Raw genomic sequence first — 27,665 nt, forward strand, 5'->3', positions numbered from 1 at the left:
ACAAGAGGGTTAAGGCAGTGCTGTAAAATAATGGTGGCCACACAAAATATTGACACTATGGGCCCCATTTGGACATTGTCACCTAGGGGTATATATATATATATATATATATATATATATATATATATATATATATACACACATATATATGGACGGCCATAGATGACATATTATGTCATGCAGTTTTGTCTTCGTTCTCTTTTTTATGTCTGTTTTGCAGGTACGTTTGTTGTTGTTTTTTGTTCTCCAAAATCTGGACATTTTCCCATGATTGTTTTTAGCTGGAACTTTACACTTGTCATCACATGTGGGTGTTAATGATGGGAGGGGTTTTAGGGTAAATATGTTGTGTTGCTTCACTTGTTTGTCATCCTAAGGAAGACAAGCTTGTGCCTCTTTGAAACATTGATTAAAACCGTCATTGTGTGTTTACCTTTAAAGACCCATGAGTGCTGCTCTCTTTTTTGGTATATATCAATATATATATATATATATATATATATATATATATATATATATATATATATATATATATTTATATACATATATCTATATCTATTTTGTGTACACCAAGTACTATTACAGACTCACACATTGCCTTGTAAAAGCAGGAGTGTCATCATATCTATTCTGTACATAACCATGTGCAAAGAGAAGAGCTGTGAGAGCGGTCCAGCAGCCCCACCCATTACAGGCTGCCTGTAGAAAACTTAAGGAGGGGGCGGAGACAAGACCAGTCACTCTGCACAAGGATCAAGAGCAGTAATGAGTGGTGTTTATTACAATGAGCTCCTTCACAGACACAAGGCAGCCTGTTGTCATGTGACAGCTTCCCGCTTAGCTTAGATCATTACTGGTTCTAATGTGAAATGCTGTTTTGGTTACTCTTTCTTAAACGGTTTACACATTGGATATCCTGCTATCATGTGACAGCCTCTTACTGTCATGCTTCTGAACCTCAGATCATCATTAATTAGGACTGTCTTACAAAATAAGGGTCACAGGAAAAAGGGCTGGGCCCGAAGCCTGGTGAATGAAAAATCATGGGAGATTGGTACATCAAGCAGGGTGACTTTGAGCAGGCCAGTCAAGTTCTTCCACCTCAAACTCGCACATCCATGTCTTTATGGACCTATCTTTGTGCACTGGTGCGCAGTCATGTTGGAACAGGAAGGAGCCATCCCCAAACTGTTCCAACAAAGTTGGGAGCATGAAATTGTCCAAAATGTCTTGGTATGTTGACGGCCTTCACTTCACTGGAACTAAGGGGCAAAGCCCAACCCCTAAAAAACAACCCCACACCATAATCTCCCCTTCACCAAATGATTTGGACCAGTGCACAAAGCAAGGTCCATAAAGACATGGATGAGAGAGTTTGAGGTGAAGGAACTTGACTGGCCTTACCTCAACCTGAATTAAAATGATTTGGACCAGTGCACAAAGCAAGGCCTATAAACCCGATAGAACACCTTTGGGATGAATTAGAGTTGAGACTGTGAGCCAGGCCTTCTCGTTCATATCAGTGCCTAATTTTACAAATACGTTTCTGGAAGAATGGTCAAACATTCCCATAGACACACTGCTAAACCTTATGGTCAGCCTTCCCGGAAGAGTTGAAGCTGTTATAGCAGCAAAGGGTGGACCTTCCCCTCTTTCTTTACCTCTCTACTCGCCCTCCCACCCCTTCACCTCTACCCTTTTGTACGCCCCTTCCCTAACCTTACACAGTCCCAATTATAAAAACGCAAAGAAATCAGGTATCATACCTCTACATACTAACTTTGTACCACATTGATTTTCACCAAATGGAGCCTCTGATATACGATCCACAAAGACAACTGACCAATGTAACTTGCCGATGAATGAGTGGGATACCCCATGAACATAGTCTTTCAGATACATACCTTCTAACATATACAACACTGGGAGCTAATGTTAGTCTATACCAGCCTTTTTCAACCAGGGTGCCGTGGCACCCTGGTGTGCCTCCTGGGTTCTTCAGGGGTGCCTTGGCAAAATGGCAACAAATTGCCACGGGTTTTTACTTTGTAGAATTACAACTCTGGGCATTGTGCTGGTCAGGCCACTGGCACCCTGATAACCCTGGGCACAGTGCTGGTCAAACCACTGGCACCCTGATAATCCTGGACGTTGTGCGGATCAGCACTGGGGTCACATTAGCAAATAAAAGAAACTGAGGGAAAAGAGAAACCCTAGAATACTAGTTCATACCAGTTTGCAATTAAACGGGGAGGGATAAATCACTTTTATTGTTGGATGGCCCACGTGTATGGATGTTGCTACATTATGTAAAACTATTAGTTTAGGGGTTTTTTTTACATTTTAGAATGGGGTGCCTCAAGATTTTGCTGAATTGTTAAGGGTGCCACAACTGAAAAAAGGTTGAGAAACACTGGTCTATACCATAAACCATAAACTCGAGATTTCACCTGGTAATCAGGACCAATGTTTCATGTATATCTACCCTATATGATACTTGCCAAGATTGAAACAATATTGAAATGTATTCTTTGTAATGAACAGATATATTGGACTAAAGTTAATATTCTGTATTGTTCTTTATTTCGTTACAATAAAATATTATGGAAAAAGCAAAGGGTGGGCCAACTCAATATTGAACCCTACAGACTAAGACTGGGATGCCATTAAAGTTCATGTGCGTGTAAAGGCAGGTGTCCCAATACTTTTGGAAATATAGTATATATATCCCATATAGGTTGAGAGATAAACATTTCTTGAAACAAGTTCACAAATCAATTTCTTTTCATTATAATGGGTTAGGAGAAAAAAAACACATGGTATAAAATGCGAAAACAAAAAAAAACGTATATAAATAAATATTAGAGGCCTGGTGCCTAGAAGGATTTCTGCTGTGAGTGATTATATTTCCCTATTTACTTCCACACATTGTTCCCCGGCTTTGTGATAGACAACACAGCTCGCCAGGACCGAAATAGCTGGTTTTAGTGGGAGCACAGTGCTAAATTTAACAATGATTATAGGTTTCAGGGTGAGACAGCTGTATATTTTGGAGTCAGTGCTAAATACAAATATGACAATTTACAGTGTACTGTTACTATTCTTACATGTATGTAAAGCAGACTGCACCTTAGTGGGAGCTTGTCACTTACACGGTCATTTTGTCTGTTTTTAACTAGCGCAGCTTTGATTTTCAAAGACCGACACAAGACAAATAAACCCTTCACCAATATCTCATCTGCTGTCTTACCAAAAATAGATATAATAGGGGGGGGTGGTTAAACTCAACCTTTCAGTGACTTTACATGATAACAGAACTTCACCCCCTGCTTTCATTTTTTTTATCCTTTTTAACAGATTGGTTGTAATAAGCAGACTCACACACCTAGCAAATCCAGCAATGATCTGTTATGATCTGCCGCTACATACCAGGTCCTGTGCCATCATCTAAGTGTTTTTTGTCATGGGGAGCCACCTGTCTCTCCCGTGTTCTTGCTGCTCAGTCCGCTCTACTTCAGTGCTGTGATGCCTAAATATAGCTATACATTGATTAAAATTGGACCAGTTCAGCTGGGACTGGACACATTTCAATCAGTGTGAAGCCATCCCTGCTCGACAGAAATTGATAATTTGATCAACTTCTGTCGAAGGGACATGTTTTCCTTGATCAGCAGCTACAGTCAATCAGCTGCAGCTGCTGATCCATGTATTTTGACAACAGCGGGTGACTGTCAGAATACAATGTCCTGGCAGGGGTTCCTCCATATACCTCATTTATGTGAATGGAGAAATCTGTTACATTTTCTTTTGGTCAGTTTGCTGGCTGAATAAGAAAAAGAAACTAAGTGTTCATGGCCAGCTTTAGCTAATGTGTTCTGCGATATCTGATGTAATTATCTAAGGAGGCTGTAAGAGCAGTGTGATGTCTAGGGCTGACCATACATGGTGGAAATTTCTTTCCTGCAACCACAGGTTGCGATAAAGAAATTTGCATGATTCCCCCATCAACACAAACAGTGCTGACAGGGGTGTCAGCAATTGTCTTTTCCCAGTGGGGATGAGCGGGGAAAGCCGTCCATGGAAGACAGTGATTATCGCTAGTGGATAAAGCAGCCACTTGTGATAGTAGGAAGCGAATCTGGCAGGCTGGTTGTTCCCAAGTTGATTGATCAATCAATTTGGTACATTCAGCCTGCCCATAGACAGTTCGAATCCATTCGATTTGAACCGTGTGTGGCCGGTGTAACGTAAAAATTACCTACCCTGTGAGAAAAACCTACCCCTCGTCACTTCCGGCCAGGAACAGCTGAGCAGCGCAGCAGTGCGCATGCTCACAGCCCCGGATACCTAATGGAAGAGCTGAGGATCAGACTAGTGCGCATGCGCACTAGTCTGAAACGATCTCGGTGTCCGTTAAAAAAACCTACCGACGCGGCGGTGACATAAAACAGCTGTGCTGCACTATGAGTCATCTCCGCTCCTGTCCCGGTCACTTCCCTGATCTTGGCTAGTAAATATAAAAGCGGCTGGCGGCTCCGTGATTTATCTTTTCATACAGCCGCCGCCGCTTTTATATTTAGTAGCCGAGAGCAGGGAAGTGACCGGGACAGGAGCGGAGATGAGTCATGGTGCAGCACAGCTGTTTTAATGTAACTGCTCGCGTTACACAGACTGCCGTGAACCGGAAGTGGCGAGGGTAGGTTTTTCTCACGGGTAGGTAATTCTCACGGAACACCGGCCTAGGCGAGAATGGTGGCAGTGGATGAGGAGGACCATAAATAAACACAGGAAAAAAAGCATCACTTTTGCAGATTAACAAGTGGAGAGAAATACAATGGGGTAAATGTGTATACTGGAGTGAAAAACTGGCATTAAGTTTCTGCAACATCACAAAATACAGCAACAGTCATTTTCTAAAAAAAAATTACCTTTTATCACTAAAATCAGTCTCCCAGCTACAGTTCAGTGACTTTACCCAGGCTGCGATAAATGTTATCAGTCAGCTGTAGTCAGGAGAAAACAATTCCTCAGTGTCTTCTCCAAATGTGAATTGACTGCAACATTGCAACTATGTACAAAAGGTTGCAGAAGGGGCTTACTATATCTGTGCCAGGCAATAAATAACAAAATTGTAATCTCTGTGAGTATTTTTAATATGATGGGCAACCTCACCAGCCAATAGAGAGACTCAAAATACTGAAGGAGAAAGCCAAGAGTATTTTTTATATAATAGACAACATCACTGGCCAATAAAGAGATTCAAATTGCTGAAGGAGGAAGCAAAGAGTATTTTTAATATGATGGGCAACCTCACTGGCCAATAGGGAGATTCAAAATGCTGAAGGAGGAAGCAAAGAGTATTTTTAATATGATGGGTAACCTCACCGGCCAATAGAGAGATTCAAATTGCTGAAGGAGGAAGCAAAGAGTATTTTTAATATGATAGGCAACCTCACTGGCCAATAAAGAGATTCAAATTGCTGAAGGAGGAAGCAAAGAGTATTTCTAATATGATGGGTAACCTCACCAGCCAATAGGGAAATTCAAATAGCTGAAGGAGGAAGCAAAGAGTATTTTTAATATGATGGGTAACCTCAATGGCCAATAGGGAGATTCAAATTGCTGAAGGAGGAAGCAAAGAGTATTTTTAATATGATGGGTAACCTCACTGGCCAATAGGGAGATTCAAAATGCTGAAGGAGGAAGCAAAGAGTATTTTTAATATGATGGGTAACCTCACTGGCCAATAAAGAGATTCAAATTGCTGAAGGAGGAAGCAAAGAGTATTTTTAATATGATGGGTAACCTCACCGGCCAATAGGGAGATTCAAAATGCTGAAGGAGGAAGCAAAGAGTATTTTTAATATGATGGGTAACCTCACTGGCCAATAGCGAGATTCAAAATGCTGAAGGAGGAAGCAAAGAGTATTTTTAATATGATGGGTAACCTCACTGGCCAATAAAGAGATTCAAATTGCTGAAGGAGGAAGCAAAGAGTATTTTTAATATGATGGGTAACCTCACCGGCCAATAGGGAGATTCAAAATGCTGAAGGAGGAAGCAAAGAGTATTTTTAATATGATGGGTAACCTCACTGGCCAATAGCGAGATTCAAAATGCTGAAGGAGGAAGCAAAGAGTATTTTTAATATGATGGGCAACCTCACTGGCCAATAGAGAGATTCAAAATCCTGAAGGAGAAAGCCAAACATATTTTTAATATGATAGAGAACCTCACTGGTAAATAGAAAGGCTCAAAAGACTAAAAGAGAAAGCCAAGAGTATTTTTAAAATTATGGGTAATGGGCATCGGAATATTCTAAGCCCCTGCCCTGAAATAAGTATGTATATCAGGAGTCCTTCCCTTAATGTCTACATTTTCTTGATCAATTCCCTTAGAGAGTATTGACCTTAAAACTGCCAGGCAACTAGCATTTCCAGAGGAAGGTCAGCAATGGCAGCCCCCTCGTTTCTCTCCTTTCGCTGAGTTTTAAGTGAACATTATTTCTTTATTTTCAGAAAAGCTGATTTCTTACTTCAAGCATCTCTCTGCCAACAGCTCTGCTGAAACAACAAGATTATAGTTTTTACAGCACCCATACCAGCTACATTATCATATCATAAAACAATTTTATGGAAATAAATATTGAGATTCAGAGAGCACTAGAACCTGATTTTCTTATTCACACACTCATATAAACTCTTCTCATAAAGTCTAGAGTTGTTTTTATAGGTGGAAGAAATCATTTCTTTTTAATAAATGCAAATGCTCGCCGTGTTTCGTTGTTTCATTAATGTTGCAGGATAAGGCGCAGAAGCATTCCTCTTTTCTGCTTCTTCCACGCTAATGTAATATTTATCTTCTCTTTTTACTGTCAGCCCTGTTAAGTTTTGCTCTAATGCTCCGGGACAAATGGGCAATAAATTTATTGATTTGGCTTAGGTGTGTATGTCACTGTTGCCGTTGTACTAAGGTTTTCCGCGCAATGTTATTATTGTAGTGTAGCTGGATGGTTTCCTAATCTACAACATCAAACTTAAGCCTTGGAGGAATAGCCAGCAGATCATGCTAAATGTTTGGAATCAGGAGAATGTCTTCAGTAATATGTAAAGCACTGGACTTAACTCAGTGTCAGATATAAGGGGGTCATTTATAATGGAGCACTGTTATAGCTATGCATTCTCTGTTATACACAGTTGTAATACGCACACTGATGCCATAGTGTGTAGCTGGAGAAGCCCCACAGAGTACTCGCTGCTCTACAGAGCAAAGGGGGCCTCCTAATTTGAGTAAAAGTGGTCATGTGACCTCTCCTGGCTCATTTAATGCACTCCACTGGCTTTAGAGCCTTAAAGCTGGCATAGCAGAGAACATTTGTAAAGCTTATTACTGCTTTATAAATGTGTAGGTTTTTTTTTTTTTTTTGTAGTGCTATAAACAGAAGGGTCCAAAAGGAAAGAGCATCTGTTGAGGAAGAACAGTACAGCTCATGATGGACCAAAAAATATGAAGCCAAACCTCCCTTTCTGCTCCACCCAGCCAAAAACTCTTTTTTTTTTTTTTGAATCTCTTTTTATTAATTTTTTTTTATAACAAACAAGTCATACAAACATAAAAAGAATAATCACAATATCAAAATCTATGATCTATAATATGAAGGAAAAGAAAGGAACAGAAAAGAAGAAAAAAAAAGGGGGGGGAAGAAACTAATTTCTCAACATCCTAACATATTAACATGGGCTGGTCCGATTGATTAATTTTTTGTTTTTTTGCTATTACTATTGGAGATGGGTATTCCCATATATATCCTGAATTGTTGGTCCATCAACACTACATACATCCATATAATACCTTAATGTAAGCAGAGAATAAGTCGGTAAATGAATTTAAAAAGGAGGATGGTTGCATTGTTCAGGCCTACAAATCACTTATCTTTAATTTTCCCAAAGTTTTTCTATTTCTGCCTTTAAGTACCAATCCGTGTATCTGAAAGGTTTCATAAAGTATGGAATGTCCACGTCCGCAAGTTTTTGCTTAATAAAGGGTTGCTTTTTGTCAAAGAACATTTTTGTAGAGACATAATGTTGTAAGGCTGTATCCATACGTTCCTTATACAATAGTGACCGAAGCTCCCTTTTAAGAGCAGATAAAGTAGGAGGACTAGGCTGGATCCATGATTTTAGGATGGTCCTCTTAGCCGCCAAGAAACATAAATGTGTCCACGAAGGGACAGTGGGTAGTAGGTTTGCCTGAGCGGTATTATTTGGCAAATTAATTCCAAATAGCATAAGATGCAGAGATTTCCGTATGTTGGTATTCATTATCACATTGGCATAGTGCACTACTCTATCCCAGAATGGAAACACTCTAGGACAATGCCAAAATCTATGGGCCAATGTGGGGCTCACTGGGTTACAGAGAGGACATATAGCTTTAGTTCTCTTATCTTTGGTGAAGAGGGCTGGAATATAGGCTTAATGGATAAATTTAAATTGAGTCTCTCTCCATATTTCATTCACCGTAAGTGTCCTGATAAGCCTATAGCCTTGAAGTATCAGATGTGAAAACTCTAATCCAGGAAAATCTATATGCCACTTTTCAAACATTCAATCTGTAGAAGGAGGAAGCAGTACATCTTGTAATAGTTTAAATATTGTAGATATTGAATAGGACCTCTGTTGTGTCAGAGTCTCAATCATTGTATGTTGAAAACCCTCTATCAGGCTTGGAGCACATGAAGATATATACGAAGTTGCTTGGTGGTAAGCCAGGAAGTGGGATTTAGGAAGGTCGTATTCTGCAGCAAGATCCTGAAAAGATTTTAATTTGAGTCTGGAAGTCCCACTTTCCATTTGTATCAGAGAGTATGCTTTCACCAAGCCCTTAGATTTCCAATATTGAAATGCTAACAAACTCAACTGGCTATGATTTTATACTTCTCTTTTTCTCTTCATGATGATTTCTCATTCACGCCTCCAAAAAAATTCTCTTGTGCTATTCCCTTTTTCTAGAACAATCTTCCACATGCCACAAGACATTCTCCATCTTTCCAAGTAATTGCATAGGCATGTGCAGTCACAGTGTATACTTCTGATCCATTCCAGCATCTATACAAAGATGCCAAGAAGTAAGCCAGTTGCCAGGAGATGTAACTCTTGTGCACATGTGCAGGAGTTACTTCATTACTGGCTACCCAAGAACCAAAGAGGAGGGACACAAACCTGGAAAAAGAGGGGGGGGGGAAGATAACGACTGCAGCGTGTAGGTAGGTGCAGTCTGTATTGCCCGCTGTAAGTGGCGCTTGACCGAAGCAGCAATGCAGAAGGGCAAGGAAGCCATCAGGAACTTGGTTTCTCTATGATTTCCTGTGGTCAGCGGGGGAACAGCTGTCTGATTGGATGCTGGTGCCCCCTCGTGACCTCTGTGGCCATCTTGGGTGAGGGAAGAATCTATGGCTCCCTGATTTGGTGCGCATTGTGCGAGTGGTTAGTGTAGGGCCAGGTTCCCTGTCTGTCGTGGACAGTGTTTAGTGTCAGGGAGAGGTTCCAGAGGAGTTGGTAAAGTGCAGGGACCAAACCATCTCCTCACAGAAAGCTTCCCCTTTAGGTGTGGACTGGCCAGGCTGCAAACCTGTACCCTTTCTCAGAGAAAAATTGCAAAGAGTTTGAAGTTATCATCATCTACAGTGCATAACATCATCCAAAGATTCAGAGAATCTGGAACAATCTCTGTGCGTAAGGATCAAGGCCGGAAAACCATCCTAAATGCCCGTGATCTTTGGGCCCTTAGATGGCACTGCATCACATACAGGAATGTTACTGTAATGGAAATCACAACATGGGCTCAGGAATACTTCCAGAAAACATTGTCGGTGAACACAATCCACCGTGCCATTCGCCGTTGCAGGCTAAAACTCTATAGGCCAAAAAGAAGCCATATCTAAACATGATCCAGAAGCACAGGCATTTCCTCTGGGCCAAGGGTCATTTAAAATGGACTGTGGCAAAGTGGAGAATTGTTTTTTGGTCAAATCGAATCAAAACTTGAAGTTCTTTTTGGAAAACTGGGATGCCATGTCATACGGACTAAAGAGGACAAGGACAACCCAAGTTGTTATCAGCGCTCAGTTCAGAAGCCTGCATCTCTGATGGTATGGGGTTGCATGAGTGCAGCATGGGCAGCTTATACATCTGGAAAGGCACCATCAATGCTGAAAGGTATATCCAAGTTCTAGAACAACATATGCTCCCATCCAGACGTCATCTCTTTCAGGGAAGACCTTGCATTTTCCAACATGACAATGCCAGACCATATACTGCATCAATTACAACATCATGGCTGCGATGAAGGATCCGGGTACTGAAATGGCCAGCCTGCTGTCCAGATCTTTCACATATAGAAAACATTTGGTGCATCATAAAGAGGAAGATGCGACAAAGAAGACCTAAGACAGTTGAGCAACTAGAAGCCTGTATTAGACAAGAATGGGACAACATTCCTATTCCTAGACTTGAGAAACTTGTCTCCTCAGTCCCCAGATGTTTGCAGACTGTTATAAAAAGAAGAGGGGATGCCACACAGTGGTAAACATGGCCTTGTCCCAACTTTTTTGAGATGTGTTGATGCCATGAAATTTAAAACCAGCTTATTTTTTCCCTTAAAATTATACATTTTCTCATTTTCCCAGTTTAAACATTTGATATGTCATCTACGTTGTATTCTAAATAAAATATTGAAATGTAAAACTTCCAAATCATTGTGTTCTGTTTTTATTCACAATTTGTACAGTGTCCCAACTATTTTGGAATCGGGCTTGTATTTATACATATATTTAATGTATTTAATACTTTAAAATATTTTTTTTTTATAATATTTTATGTGTATTTTTTATATACAACATTTAGGAACCTCTAATTTTTGTTTCAGTAACTATTATTCATTTTAAAAGGCAAGGTATAGCAACAGTAGAGCTCATACAGGGCAACTTACACCGGCAACATAAAAACAATAGGATGGAGAACGAACAAGACGCATCATAGAATTCATTCAACGGAGATATAATGTAAACAATCATGTTGTTCCTCCACTAAGAGGAAAGGGGGACCAACAGAGAAAAAGGGGAAAGAGGGGTGGGGGGACAATGTATTCCCTAAACAGATTCAGGACCAAAAATGGGAATGGTGGACTATAAATGACTAGGACTAGTAAAGTTCAGAAAAGGAAGGGCATAGTTAAGCCAAGGTTCACAAACCATTTTTTCATTAACTAATAGTGTATTCATTACACTCCTTAATTTCTAGTTAACTCTGGGCTTCTTTTAGGCCTTAGAAATCACTGCTGTAATTTATAAGACACAAAGAGCAACACAGCTTCAAAATCCATGATACAGGGAAATTAGCCTATAGTGAGTCTATAGTCAGGCTGGAAGTTGTATGAACTGGAATGTGCTGGAGGAGGTAATTAAACAAGGACTTTGAAGATCTTCATTGTGATTTTATACAAAAGCATGAATAGAGTTAGATTATACTCCCCCCAGCCCTTACCTGCATTACGAGTAATGAGGCGGAACACGAAAGCACATAGAGGTGGTGAATAGTGCAACGCTTCTTACTGGGATATCAAGAGTCTTATTCTATCCTCTACGAGATGGCTTCTTTATTAAAGAGAAACCAGTATATATATATATATATATATATATATATATATATATATATATATATATAGCTATATCTATATATATATATATATATATATATATATATATATATATGTAAATATCTATATATATATATATATATATATATATATATATATATAGATAGATATAGATATAGATATAGATATATATCAATTACAACATTTAACAAATGTCAATTATATGTATGTAGTTCTACATAGGAAGGTTCCGAGAAGGTATATCTAAAGCCAATTTTTTTATACACAGTAAAACCTTGGATTGTGAGTAACTTGGTCTGCGAGTGTTTTACAAGACGAGCAAATTTTTAAATAAGTTTTAACTTGATAAACGAGCGAGGTCTTGCAATACGAGTAGGGTGTCACGTCCCATTTTAGTCAATGAGAGCTGTCTTAATTAGAACTAGTCGCTCCGACTTTAGAAACATTTCCTGTACTACTTCAAGGCGACTTCTATCTGACTTGTGCCCATAGACTTTAACCACTTAAGCCCCAGAGGATTTAGCTGCTCAAAGACCAGGCCCTATTTTGCGATTCGGCACTGCGTGACTTTAACGGACAATTGCGCGGTCGTACGATGCTGTACCCAAATGAAATTGACTTCTTTTTTTCCCACAAACAGAGCTTTCTTTTGGTGGTATTTGATCACCTGTGCGATTTTTATTTATTGTGCTATAAACAAAAAAAAGAGCGACAATTTTGAAAAAATAAACAATATTTTTCACTTTTTTTATATGAAATTTATAAAAAAAAATGTAAAAATCAAAATTTTATAACATTTTAGGCCAATTTGTTTTCTGCTACATATTTTTGGTACAAAAAAATCACAATAAGCGTATTTTGATTGGTTTGCGCAAAAGTTATTGCGTTTACTAACTACGGGAAAGATATATGTCATTTTTATTGTTTTTTTTTAACTAGTAATGGCCGCGATCTGAGATTTTTTTTTTGCAGGACTGCGACATTGCGGCGGACATATCAGACCCCTGACTGACATTTTGACACTTTTGGGAGTACCAGTGACATTACTACAGTAATCAAGTGCTATAAGTATGCACTGTTACTGTAAAAATGACACTGGCAGGGAAGGGGTTAACTTTACTGGTGATCAAGGGGTTAAGTATGTGCCTAGGGGCGTGATTCTAACTGTGGGGGGCATGGCTTGTGACATAATCACAGAGCCATACGATCCTACATAGCAGGATCGTATAGCCTCTGTGATTACTTTAGTGAGAATGACAGACGGCTGTGTTTACATCAGCCGTCTGTCCTTCTCCCTCTCCTGCGGGAGATCGCGAGTGGCCGGCGGCCATCTGAGCCGCCGGTCACACGCATTGGCTCCCCAGGGAACAAGCGGGAGCGTGCCTCTGGCGGCGTGCGCTCGCCCCCTACAGGCTCGTGGGCAAGCAACGTACCCCTACGTCACTTTGCCTGTAAGGGGCTGACTGCCACAGTATATAGTCGTGCGGCGGTCGGCAAGTGGTTAAGCAAGGTTTGTAAAAAAAAAAAAAAGGTTACGGTCAAAAAAGCTCAAAGGAGCTTGAAGAAGCTCAATACAAAATGTGCACAAGAGCACAAAAAAGAACAAGCTTCTCCAAGCTGAAATAAAAGCTCAAATGCCTGTAAAAGCAGCTTTTTTTCAGCTGCAGTGTGCATGAGCCCTAAGACGGATGCTCCTCCTAATTGATGTGATTTGGATCCGACATTACAGGAAGATTACCCAGGCATTCCTTGAAGTTGCATCAAAGTTGCCTTGAAGTCACATTGCTATAATCTTTTTATATGGACTATAGAGTGAAGGACTTATGAATAAATGGTTGTGGAACAAATCATCTGAGTTTCCATTACTTCTTTTGGGGAAATTTGCTTTGATATACGAGTGCTTTGGATTACTAGCACATTTCCGTAAAAAATTATGCTCGCAATCCAAGGTTTTACTATAGTTGGAAATAGTTGGAAATTGATAAATCTCTGTATTTTTTTATCGTCTGTGTCTGATTGGGGAGATATCTTTTCATTTCTTGTCTTGTAGACTTCTTAGAAAGCAAAAAAAAAGTCTCTCCAAAGTGAGGGAAATTCCCACTTAGATAGTTGTCATCAGAACAGGAGTTCCCATTGAAAGATCCCTGCATGGTCTGGATACATGTTGCTGCATATTGGGTATTACAGTCTGATACCTTTAACTGCATCTGGTTGATGGACCTCAATGACTCTACTTAGGCAGCTCATCTGACACCCTGGGCAGAGTACTATGAAGAAAGTTAATGATATTTTCAAAGACACAAACAGGATGACAAAGGATTAAAAAAAACAACTTGTTTTGGGGAGTAAGAACAATCCCCCTTTATCATTGTCAAAATTCTGAATTTCAAGCAAAAGGCATCTACTGGCAAGAATGTCAGTGTTGTTACCCTAGGACAGGAAGTATGGTAGAACTACACAGCACCTTCCCCTCTCCTGTAATCCACAACATAGGGGCTGCTCTGTAGTTCACAGAACTGAGCCGGGCAGGATTGAAACTATTGTTCAAGATCACACTGCTGCAGTGGTGTATTTAGGTTTTGTGCTGCCCTAGGCCTGACTAAACTTGTGCAGCCCCTAATTTAAATACGACCCACCCCCTTCCTGTAAAGGCCACACCCCTTCCTGTTTATGACCCGCTCTGCCATCTGTAAATCACAGACCACAACCAGTCTATCAGTGCCCATCAGTTCAGCCTCATCAGTGCTGGCTTATCAGTGCCCATCAGTGCAGCCGCATTACTGCCCATCAGTGCAGCCTCATCAGTGCGGCCTCATCAGTACAGCCCAATCAATGGCCACCAGTGCAGCCTATCAGTGCCCATTAGTGCAGCCTATCAGTACCCATCAGTGCAGCTTATCAGTGCTACCTCATCAGTGGCCATCAGTGAAGCCTATTGGTGCCCATCAGTACCAGCAGGTAGCAGTGTGACCGCTTTATGGGGGTGCCAGACTGATTTGCCCCATAGGACTGGCACTATACTAAAAGTGTATTTCAAGCCGGTGGAGACCCTTTTTGTGTGGGAGCCAGGAGGAGGCTGTTTTTTTTCCATGTGGGGTGCACCTTTTCTGCTGCCCCCCCTACAAAGTGCTGCCCTAGGCCTGGGCCTTGTTGGCCTAGGCCAAGATACAGCACTGCACTGCTGGGTGTATAGTAGACCGGACAGCATTGGATTTCTGGGATAATCAACACGTTTTTTTGTCACTTATCGAACAGATCTAACACTTTGTTTTCATTAGTGTATTTAACAGACCAAACAGGAACTAATTAAGGTAACCTAATTGTTATGGTTTACATACACTTTAATTACAGTTACATAAAGTTTAAAGGCTGCGTCTCCAGCCTCACAAAGGCCCTGTGCAACCTGATTTTTGGAAGTGCAGCTGAAAACCTTTTTGTGCCCTGGTTTTAGTCCAGCTCCTATTTCTGTAGGTGTCCTGTGCAGGGATTAAAAAGAGATTAATGACGCTTTCCTTAAAAACCAGTCCAGGCTCCTTACTGAACAGTAACATCTATTAAAAAAACAAAATGGCCTTTGAGAAAAGAAAGATGATGAAATGGCTTTTAATATGGAAAAACCGGTCCGCGGAGCGGGATGAAAAACATGTTTTTTCGATGTATTAGGACTCGGAGGAGATGCTGTCATCAGCTTTGTGCTCTTATTTTCTCGGGTTACCAATAAAGCCGTTTTCCTTCTGCCATGCAGAATATCGTGTCTGTGGACAGAGACTGCAATGGCTTAACCATATGACAAGGAGCTTTATAGAAGTCTGCAGGATAATGATACACTTACTATAGAATGAGAACACTCAGCTACTAATTCAGGAGAAGACCAGGAGCTCTCCAGCAGCTGCTGAGCTGATGGCTGTCACTGGAGGCTTCATTTATGGTCTTTTTTAAAAGGATGGACCATTACTTCTCGGTGCTGACAGCTTGGCTCCAATATTTTTGATGCAGATCTGTCAGCACATCTGTGAGTATTTGCAGGCTACTCATACAGGTAAGTTTCAAGAACAAGGGGTTAGTTCAGATTTTGGTCTTAATTTTGGAGCTAAAGTCCACTAGGTTGGTGTTAAACTCAGAGATTATGGTTAAGCCATGGCGGGACAGGATACCCAAGGTAAAGATTACTACATGCAAGCTCCCAGGGAGCTGAGACTGGTGCAGCTTGCATATCTGTGCATATATTGACTGGCCAGAGCAGAAATGACAGTCCTAAGTTACCATGTTTTGGTCCATAGGAAACTGAACGGGATAGGCGAGGTGTTGCAACATGGTTAAATGTCGATTTAGTCATAATAAGCATGGAGAACAAGAATTTTATTTGCATCATGATAACCAAAATATAGGGGTTGATTTACTAAAACTGGAGAGTGCAAAAATCTGGTGCATCTCTGCATGGTAGCCAATCACCTTGTTCAATCAAGCTTTGACAAAAAAACTGGATGCTGAATGGTTTCTATGTAGAGCACCAGTGCACAAATCAAGGTCCATAAAGACATGGAGGAGCGAGTTTGGGATGGAGGAACATGACTGGCCTGCACAGAGTTCTGACCTCAACAACTTTGGGATGAATTAGAGTGGAGACTGTGAGCCAGGCCTTCTTGTCCAACATCAGCGCCTGACCTCAAAAATGTGTTTCTGGGAGAATGGTCAAATATTCCCATAGACACACTCCTAAACCTTGTGGACAGCCTTCCCAGAGGAGTTGAAGCTGTTCTAGCTGCATAGGGTGAGCCAACTCAATATTGAACCCTACGGACTAAGACTAGAATGCCATTTAAGGTCATATGCGTGTAAAGGTAGGTGTCCCAATACTTTTGGTAATACACTATATATACACTGCTCAAAAAAATTAAGAAACACTTTTTAATCAGAGTATAACATCAAGTCAATTAAACTCCTGGGATATTTATCTAGTCAGTTAAGTAGCAGGGGGGGGGGGGTTGTTAATCGGTTTCCGCTTCTTTGGTGTTAATACAATTAACAACAGGGGCACTAGATGGGCAACAATGAGACGACCTCCAAAACAGGAATGGTTTTACAGGTGGAGGCCACTTACATTTTTTTCCCTGCTCATCTTTTCTGACTGTTTTTCACTAGTTTTGCATTTGGCTAGGGTCAATGTCACTACTGTTAACTTCTAACTTCAGGTGATACCTGAACCCTATAGAGGTTTCACAGGCAGTCCAACTTCTCCAGGATGGCACATCGATACGTGCCATTGCCAGAAGGTCTGCTTTGTCTCCCAGGACAGTCTCAAGAGCATGAAAGAGATAACAGGAGACAGGCAGTTACTCTAGGAAAGCTGGACAGGGCTGTAGAAGGTCCTTGACCCACCAGCAGGACCGGTATTTGCTCCTTTGTGCAAGGAGGAACAGGATGAGCACTGCCAGAGCCCTACAAAATGACCTCCAGCAGGCCACTGGTGTGAATGACTCTGACCAAACAATCAGAAACAGACTTCACGAGGGTGGCCTGAGGGCCCAACGTCCTCTAGTGGGCCCTGTGCTCATTGCCCAGCACAGTGGAGCTTGATTGGCATTTGCGATTGAACACCAGAATTGGCAGGTCCGCCACTGGCACCCTGTGCTCTTCACAGACGAGAGCAGATTCACGTGAAAAGGTCTGGAGAAGCTGTGGAGAACATTATGGTGGCTGTAACATCATTCAGCATGACTGGTTTGGTGGTGGGTCAGTGATGGTCTGGAGAGGCATATCCATGGAGGGATGCACAGACCTCTATAGGCTACACAATGGCACACTGACTGCCATTAGGTATCGGGATAAAATCCTTGGACCCATTGCCAGATCCTACGCTGGTGCAGGGGGTCCTGGGTTCCTCCTGGTGCACGACATTGCCCGTCCTCATGTGGTGAGAGTATGCAGCCAGTTCCTGGAGGATGGAGGAATTGATACTATTAAATGGCCCCGACACTCGCCTGACCTAAATCCAATGGAAAACTTGTGGGACATTATGTTTCGGTCCATCCAATGCTGCCATTTTGCACCTCAGTCTGTTCAGGAGATCAGTGATTCCTTGGTCTTGACCTGGGAGGAAATACCCCAGGACACCATTCATCGCCTCATTAGGAGCATGCCCTGACGTTGTCAGGCATGCGTACAAGCACATGGGGACCATACAAACTACTGAATACCATTTGGAGTTGCTGCAATGAAATTTCAGAAAAATGGACTAGCCTGCTGCATCATTTTTTCACTTTGATTTTTGAGTGTCTTTGAACTCAGCCCTCTGTAGGTTGAACATTTTCATTTCCATCAAACAATGTGGCATCCTTTAATTTCTAACACATTGTCCAGTCCATATCAGTATAGATATCCAGCATGATATTTTTCCCTTTTGAGATCTCATATGTTTTCAAAGCGTTCCTTTATTTTTTTGAGCAATGTATATACAAAAATCTTTTGCCTTTCATTTCTATTTTAAACTGAATGGGTTGTTTTACAAGGTAGGGGTCCACAAATACTTTAAGTTTATAATTTAAACAGGACAGTAATTTATGTGCTGCTTTCAAGCATAAATTAATGAGTAGGAGAATGGCTCTCCTAATGTAATCAATGGGGCCCCACTGTCAGTGAGAAAGCTGTCCTCTGCACTTTATTTAGAAGAAGCTTCTGATTAAATACAGGGACAGCTCTCACTTTAGGAGCAATTCTTATGCTTAGAGCCCATTCACACAGGGGCGACACGACTTGCCGGGGCGACCTGTGCACCGCGACCTCGGCACGACATGCACGGACTTCATATCATTGAAGTCAATGCAAGTCGCCTCCAGGTCGCCCCAAAGTAGTACAGGACCCTTTTTCTAAGTCGGAGCGACTTGTGTCGCTCCTATTAGAACGGGTACTGTGCTAATCAATGGCAGGCGACCCACCGCGACTTGTCAGGCGACCAAGTCGCCTGACAAGTCGCGCTAGTGTGAATGGGGACTAAACAATATTTATTTTTGCACAATATTTATTGCACTGCACATGTTTTTTATTTTTCACCCCACAGAGGTAGAGGGTGCAGGCTTATTAGGCATGTTTTAATGTGGAGGGGATCTTTGGCCTTCATCAGTCTTTTTCTTCTCCCCAACAGGGGGGTTTCTCTTTGGCAGAGCTCTCCTCTAATACTTGGAGGACTGGCTTCAGCTGGCCCCTAAAGACCCCTCGGGTCCATCTGGTTTCAGCCAGGTGGATCAGAGTGCCTTGCCCCTGTCAGGAGTCAGGGTATATAAGGCCCTTCTTCTTTGGAGGTTGGACCACTAAGCACCCTCATGCACTTTTTTGTGTTCCGTGATTTTACGGTGCACTTTTTTGTTCGTAAGGGTTTTGACAAAGAGGCACTGCACCACAATGCTTCCAAAATCAGAGCCGATTTCCCATTGTAAACAGTCAGCAGGGCAGATCTGAACCAACAGATTGGTTCTACAGAATGCAGGAGACACCACAAAGCAGAGACAGGGGAGGCTGTACCCTCTCCACCATACTGCCCAAGCGGGTTTCCTTTCTTGCCTCTGGGTTAAGGTTATGGTCTTAGGGTGGAGGTTAAATTGGACATGTGACTTGTGCATGCAGGCAATGCAATCGGTTCACCTAACTGCAGCCCTCGCCAGTAGCACCGACTTCTTTTACTCTTTCTACATTGCTGCTCAGTCACTGGGAGGTAAAATAAATAGCCTGGGGCTTGGTAATTAGATGTTCAGGCAATCTGATTGGTAGCTATGGGTTACTACATATCATAATTGATCTTTCCCCTTCCTTGCTTAAAAGGCCTGCATACCTACCATGATGTCTCCAAAAGGTCAGCCTCCCTGATTTAATACTTGAACAGTCACACAGAGAACGTGTCAATAAGTCATGAACGATTAACTATGTCAGAGGGAAGTAGAGACGTTACCTGCTGTGTCACATGTCTTTTTTTCCCTTGATGCATTTTGCTGAGGTGTGATGTGTCTATATACTATATGTGGCTTGTTGTGCTCCTCTTTATAGTCATTCTCATTCTCCATCTGTAGAGGTTCCACAAAATAGTCCCCATCCTGAGACTTGAATGTGCCGAGCTAAAAATGAGAAACAGAAGCATTATAAGTACGAAAATTCCACTGCACTTTAATTTATATATCAAATTAATTCCAGGTCAATCTATGAACTTCTAGTGCTCAAAGAAATAATAGAGCTATGTTCATCCCCTGATCTCACCAACAATGATTGGAAAGTGATTGTAGGTGTACGGTGTAGCCCTGATTTCAACAGCCCCCCACCCCAACCAACCTTAGGCGAAGAATCAAATGCGATGGTAAGACAGCTCCAAGGTTCCTGAACAGCGTATAAGCATGCATGCTAGGCAGGCGAGATTGTTCATCTTTATGCCCTGGTTGTCCTATAGAATGATCAGGCTTTTATCAGACAAATTAATAAAGCTATTACAGCACTGCAACCTCCCATCATATGACCATCTGCAGTACAAGCACTATAAGGCTTAATAATCATTTCTGTTTACCTCAGAGGTCACAGGGCTGGGAGATCTAAGTATAAGACTCCAGTGCTGATAATTTTATCACCAACAATTAGGTACTTTTAAATAAGGTTAAGGCTTAAAGGAATGCTTGAGTCATACATGAACATTTTGCAAGTGAACTCCATTCTGTTCAATGGATCCATCACTCATCGTGTGCTGCTGGATGGCACGCCACCAAATTCTTGTGGTGAAATGTGTCAAGGTTTCTGTCACTGGATCTGTTGAGATGATTTATTTTTAGGAGTACATTTTCAAAGCAAAATTCTACTGAAGTGCGGATCATGGATCATTTTGAAACAAAATGGCACCAGAAATCCTGCTTGAATACAAGGGCCTGTTTTTCACCCTCAGTTAAAACCAGCAACACATGTCCAAGCTTACATGTTTCAGGCTTTAAATATATATATATTTGGCCTTACTCATAGGAACCTACACCAATCAGCCATAACTTTATGACCACCCACCTAATATTGAGTAAATTAGCCTTTTGCGGTCAAAACAGCCCTGACCTATCAAGGCATGGACTCCACTAGACCTCTGAAGGTATGCTGTGGTACCTGGCATCAAGCCATAAGTACCAGATCATTTAAGTCCTGTAAGTTGCAAGGTGGGGCCTCCAAGGATCAGATTTGTTTTTTCCAGCATATCCCACAGATGCTCTATTGATTGAGATCTGGAGAATTTCGAGGCCAAGTCAACATCTCAAACTTGTTGCTGCTCCTTGAACCATTTTGCAGCGTAGCAGGGTGCATTATCCTGCTGAAAGAGGCCACTGCCATCAGGCAATACTGTTTCTTTAAAGGGGTGTACTTGGCCAGCAAGTTTAGGCAGGTGTCAAGTGCCATCCTCATGAATGGCAGGACCTAATGTTTCCCAACTGAACATTGCCCAAAGCATCACACTGCCTCCATCATCTTGCCTTCTTCCCATACTGCATCCTGGTGACATCTCTTCCCCAGGTAAACAAAGCACACACCCCCGGCTATCCATATGATGTAAAATAAAACATGATTCATCAGACCAGGCCACCTTCTTACATTGCTCTGTGGTTCAGTTCTGATGCTCACGTGCCAAACATAGGTGCTTTTGGTGGTGCCTAATATATCCCACCAACTTTCAGATGCCATTGTAACAAGATAATCAGTGCAGAAGATTGAGTTTCCACGTACCGCACTTGGTGAGAAGTTGGTGACAAGATAAAAAATAGGTGGACTGTCTACTGCTACACATATTTTGTTTAACCTCGTTTTCTGTATTATCCCAAGTCTGGGACAGGAGAAATACCATTGATTTTAGGTCTAGAGAAGCCCAATACGTTAAGTCAAGGAAGAATTACAGTGTATGCAGTTTTGCCACTAAACATTTACCTATACCCAACTTTTACCCTAACACCATAATTCTCACCTGATACGTAACCTTTAACCCTTAAAATGGACTCTTAGTATTAAACCTAACCTTAACACCTAAAGTGGTTGTAAACCCTCACATATACCCAGTGAAATGAATAGCCTCAGATGATAAACAGAGATGAGACAAATCCTCTCACATAGGCTTTACTTGTATATCTGCTGTCTTACCCTTTCTACACCTTTAAAAAAGTGCAAATCGTGTTTAAAATCTTTCTTCATCTTTCAGCAGTACATAGGAGTGGGTGGGGAGACTGGACTTACACTATGTGAGAGCTGATTGGAGGAAAGGGACACACCCCCCTCCACATAGGCAAAGGAACAGAAGAACAAGCAGAGCTGTATTCTGAATAGACAGGCTCTGTGCTTATCTCCCTCCCCGACACAAATTTTGAGCTCATGTTATCTCATGTGTCAGAGAACCTATAAGTAGTGACTCATGCTGATAACAGAGTAAAGAAGTACCAGAGAGAAACAACACTTAGAGCTTTGGAAAGAGATAAGTAAACACTGCAGATAAATGTGCTTAGCTCAAATTTCATTAATGGGGTTTACATCCATTTTAACCCTAGCCTTTACCTTAACCCTAGTCCTCACCCTACCCCTAGCCAATTATCAAGCAATAGCACTGTCACATGGATACTATGAAGTCCACAGCATTGGTTAAGCTATGACTTAAGTGACTTGTGACTAGGTTTGGGCAAATGGTTCCACCAGAGCATGAGTTCCAGGATCTGGATTGTTGTCTGACAGGGGTGTCTGGATCACAAGACTGGCTGAACTTAAATACACTTTCATTGGGTGGTACAACAGTCCTTATCAATGTAATCCAGCTGCATGGAGTTTAGGACGTTTATCAACTAAACTCTTAAAGTTGAACTCCAGCCAAACAGCTAATACACATGTTAAATACATATAAGTGAGCTGTTTCAAAAGTAGAAGTCTGGGTTAGAACTAAATATGCTTAAAATGGCTTTTACACACCTTCAAACTCCTATACTAACTATTCTGCAAAAGGAAGATACATTTTTGTCCAGTACCGTGATCTCCCCAGTGGCCACCTTCAGGGGAGAGGAAAGCGCCAACCACAGATGAAATGCCTGTGCAGGCACTGTGCCTGTGCATCCATAGGCTTACTATGGGGCATCTATTGTCAGCTGTTCCTCCTCTCCCCTGAAGCTGGCTGCTGGGAACCATTTTAATTACCGGTCAGGAGTGCCCTGAGAATAGGTAAGAAAAGGCATCTTCCCTCTACTGGGTAGTTAATATAGGTGCTTTTTTGTTTTCAAAGGAGGGTTATAACTTTTGTCAGTTTTTTTTTTTTTTTTTTTGCCTTCCCTTCCTATCCTATAGCCAAACCAGGAATTGAGAGGAAATCCAGGCAAAATAAGGGACTCCCTTTAAATCAATGGTCCAGTTGTTTTTGTGTTTATTATAAGTCAGCAGCTACAAAAAGTGAAGCTGTTGCTGCACAGCTGGGTGCGCAATGCGCATGCGCGAGTCGCGCTACGCCTCCTCAATGGCTGGGCAATCTTCTGGGACCTGTGACATGTCCCAAAAGATTGAAGGGAGGGAGGTGGAGAGGAGAACTTCCACGAGTGGAAGCCGCAGCGCTCTGAGCGGAAGTGGGAGCGGGTACCTGTCAAAACTAAGTACCCGCTCCCCCCCAAAAAAAATTACATGCCAAATGTTGCATGCAAGGGGGTGAGGAGTCCTTAAAGCTTAACCCCACTTTTGTTGAGAAAAAAACATTCCCCTCCGGGTGATCTCTGTACATTACAAGGATTTTAACAAACTTTGTTTCAGATTCCTACTTTTTGTTATTCTGAAGAAATCATTGTTTGTTCCTCTGTGCTGAGTGGGTCTAATTGGAATAGTTTCATTATTATTTATCAGCTGTGGCAGCTGCAGAGCTCTAATGAGGAAAGCTGCTGGGCCTGCACCCCTTTACACGTGTTCCTATTGGGAGTATCTCACCAAAAATGACATTTTTATTGCAGGGGATGCCAGAAATCTGACTTGTATCTTATGCAGACTTCTGGGAAAATTGGTGAGCCAATCACACAAGCAGGAAATGATGTTTCTGGGGTGTGGTCAGTATACATTCTGTGTACAGAACAGCTCCAGGTTGCCATATTGCATTGCATTTTCAGAAAATTACAACAGCTGCAGAATAAAAAGGAAAGGTAATTTTTAATAACATTCAATTACAATATGATGTGTGTCACAATTGTATACGCTATATTGTTTTTTTCTTTATTTGCTATTTTTTTCTCCCCCACGAAAGTGGAGTTACCCTTTAAAGTGGAACTTCCACTTTTGGGTGGAGCTTTAGGAAAAATAAATTTAAAAATGTATCAGTGAACAGCACTGCATTTATTTGCGTCTTTTATATCTTCCTGTAGTTCACCTCTAAAACAGCCCCTACTGTATTACTACCTAATTTTTTCCAAGTACAGGCCCTATTTCTAAGCAGCTGGAGCTTGTAAAAAAATATATGCAAGCTTCTAATCGTACTCTTTTTATTAAACACAGAGCCAGGAGATGTTTATTTTTTATGTCTCTTCTCTTTACTGGGTAAATTGTCTTTTACACACTTGCTCTCAAGTAGCAAAGTCAGAACGCGTTTGCAGCTTTTTTGAGTATAAAATGTTTGATGGCATGGAAACTCAGAGCAATAAATTATAAGGGCCTGAACTAAAGCGAGAACTAATGCTGAGAACGTCTGTTTATACTTATACTTGTCTATTTATACGTATCGTCATTGTTATAATAATCTGCATGTGTGCAAGTCACTAGGCGGGTGGATTTTGTACTTGAGCTTCAACAGGGGCATAGCTGCAACTGGCTGGGATCATCGCTCTTTCCCACTGAAGGGTAGGGTCTAAAAATGAGCAGTTGTTGAAATCATTACATACTTGAAATGAGTGCTGTTACCTCGTTTACATGCAATGAGAAAACAACTAATCATCATATAATTATGCTTGCATCTAAAGTGTCTCAGCCTTGGTTAATAGCAAGTGTAGAGTGATAGATTTGTGGCGAGAAAGTCCTTTCCATGGGATGCGAATAGTAAGAAATGTAAAAACAGCAGCCTTTTTGGGTAAGGAACAAGGCTGCATTCCCACCTCAGCTTTTTGAATCGCGAATCAGATTTGCCGCGATTCTGCCCGCGATTTAAAAGCGTAGATATGTGAATGACAAATCGCATTTGCGATGCCATTCATTTGAATAGGTGTGGTTCTGCCATGATTGTCGGGCTATAAATTGCGGCAACCCGCATCACGTGAAGCTTGTTGCCCAAAAAAAGTTCAGAAGCTACTTTTGGGCTTCATGCAATGCGGATTGTCGCAATCTTCTGACAATTGCGGCAGAACCACACCGCGATTTTAGGTGCTATTCAAATGCGCGTTCTGCGATTTGTCATTCACACCCCTGCGCTTTGAAATCAAAAGCAGAATCACGGCAAAGATGCCTGTGAGTTAAAATGCCGTGGTGTGAATGCAGCATTAGAGTTTCAATGTACCATCCATGGACCTGGCATGTTAATAACGTTTTAGGGCTATTTTTACACAACATGCGTTCCAGTGCTTTTTTTCTGCATCCAAACCACATAGCAAGTAGGTTACATGGCTTTCAAAGGCAAAGTTCACACCAGTGTTTGCAGTTCCAGTGCGTTCCAGTTCCAGAAAAAAAGAAAAAGTAGAACATGCTGCATTTTTCCTGCACAGAACTGTAATTGAACGTGGTAAAACGCATAAAAAAGCACCTACATGCATCAAAAATTCACTGGGCCCCAGTACAGTGAGGGCTGGATAACATGACAAAAACGCACTACAGTTCCATTCCTGATGCGCTTCTGCAAGCGTTATTAAGGCATTTTTGGATTTGCGTTTTGGATACATTTTTAAAGCGTTTCTGGATGCATTCCATATGTTTTTTTGTTTTTTTTACTGTAGTGGGTTCCTTAGCGGCTTTAATGTGTTTTGATGCATACTGGTGCATTTTACCATGTTCCAGTACTGTCCAGTGCAGAAAAGTGCAGCCTGTTCTACTTTTTTTTCTGGAACTGGGACACCCTAGGACTGACTGCACTGGTGCGAGCTATGCCATTAGAAACCATTTAGCCTGCTTTCCATATATTTTTGATGCAGGAAAAAAAACACACTGGACTGCATGTGGTGTGAACCAGCCCTAAAAAAATTCAGACAAAGAGAAGAAAAAGGGATCTGGAATGCACCTAGAAATGCATAAAATACGGGCATGCAGAAACGCATCCAGGATGGATCAGGAGGAAGTTTTTGTGGGATGAACTATCTCATAGGGCAGGGATCCTCAAACTGCGGCCCTCCAGCTGTTGCAGAATTACACATCCCATGAGGCATTGTAAAACTCTGACATTCACAGACATGACTAGGCATGATGGGAATTGTAGTTCTTGAACAACTGGAGGGCCATAGTTTGAAGACCCCTGTCATAGGGGCTAAAGGCCATCCTAGAGGAGTTCTAGAGTCTACCTGTATAGGGAGAGAGAACAACTGCTCCCGGGAACATGAAATTATGGGGCTCAACCAAGACTCTTATACAGGGGAGCACTGGTATAGCTCCCAACTGTCCCTGATTTTGAGGGACTGTCCCTGATTTGAAACAAAGTCCCTCTGTTCCTCTTTCCTCCCTTGTATATAGAATGCACTATTTATCTTTAAAAAGGTGTTTCCCAATGCTAAACCTTTCATCCAATTTCTAAATTGAGGCATTTGTAAATTTCAAAAGCCAGTATAAGGAATAGTAGTGGTAGAAAAACAAAAAAAAAAGCATTGGTTTAGACCCTGTTCACACAGGGGCGACCTGATTTGCTGGGGCGACCTGTGAAGTCGCGGTGCACAGCGTGACATGCACGGACTTCATATAATTGAAGTAAATGCAGGTCGCCTCCAGGTCGCCCCAAAGTAGTACAGGACCCTTTTTCTAAGTCGGAGCGACTTGTGTCGCTCCTATTAGAACGGGTCCTGCGCTAATCTATGGCAGGCGACCCACCGCGACTTGTCAGGCGACCAAGTCGCGCTAGTGTGAATGGGGACCTAACTAATCTTTTTGTTTGTTTGTTTAATTCTCCTTTAAGGGGGCATGGCAGGAGGTGTGTCCTATGCCTACATATTTTTGCTAATAGGTGTCCCTCATTCTCAGTTCAAACAGTTGGGAGGTATGCACTGGGCTCGGGGGTATTTGCTTCCCAGGCCAGTACTAATAAGATACAGTAAATTGAGCTGGGTGAAGATCCATCACCATTCAGACGTTGATCAGAGAAAGACCAGCAATCAATGACACATGCTAGGCATTAGATAGCAAATTGGCTCTCATCTGCCGAAGGGAAGTCTTCCAGCACCAGCTTCCTGTAGTAGCTTTGAGATGTTGCAACAAATTAAAGTGATAGATGTTTTTTTAGGAACACCCAACTTCCACCACCCCTCCAATCAATGTGGGATCATTTAGCATGGTAAACTTTTTTTAGGATACACATGAAACCATGAAGTTGACACTGTAGCGCTAAGGATGTTGAAAATAAGTAGTGCATCAATATGGAAAGCTCCACGGCATCCTGTGTTACACGCCAATGCAGACCTCTTCCGATTTGGGAAATCTTTCTACTAAATAATAGGTTACAGAAAAAAAAGAGGCTGGTACATTTTGAGGGAACCAACTTTTGGTGCTGGGTGATAGGGGCTGTTCATGCAGTGGCTTCCTACTGGTTGGTATGGATCCACACTGTATTGGTCAAGTGGCGTTTGGTTTATTTAGGAGGCGATGGGATACATACACCCTCGAAACGCATTAGCATGGTTGTCTGAGTGATAAGCAGGTCTTGATGACACATGTCTACATCCTGACCTCTTCTCACTTTTGCTTTATATACACAGTGCTATTGGCCAATGGGCATTGTGTGAGTATGTCTTTGGCTTGTTCTATCTTTTAATAAACTTTTTTATCGGGTAACATACTAGGCCTTTTTGTATTCTGTT

At 41.7% G+C, this 27,665-nt stretch overlaps 1 protein-coding gene across 1 annotated transcript in view; it reads right to left on the bottom strand.

Annotated features, from left to right (window-relative positions):
• ADAMTS9 (ADAM metallopeptidase with thrombospondin type 1 motif 9) overlaps positions 1–27,665 on the bottom strand; it is a 344,253-nt gene that overhangs the window by 271,793 nt on the left and 44,795 nt on the right. Inside the window, exon 3 of the mRNA XM_082265401.1 lies at positions 19,619–19,781. Within this exon, the coding sequence (XP_082121527.1) occupies positions 19,619–19,781 (163 nt within the window). The remainder of the gene's footprint in view (positions 1–19,618; positions 19,782–27,665) is intronic.

Source organism: Pelophylax lessonae (genome assembly GCF_965119305.1).
Source record: "Pelophylax lessonae genome assembly, chromosome: 8".
Taxonomy (NCBI): Eukaryota; Metazoa; Chordata; class Amphibia; order Anura; family Ranidae; genus Pelophylax; species Pelophylax lessonae.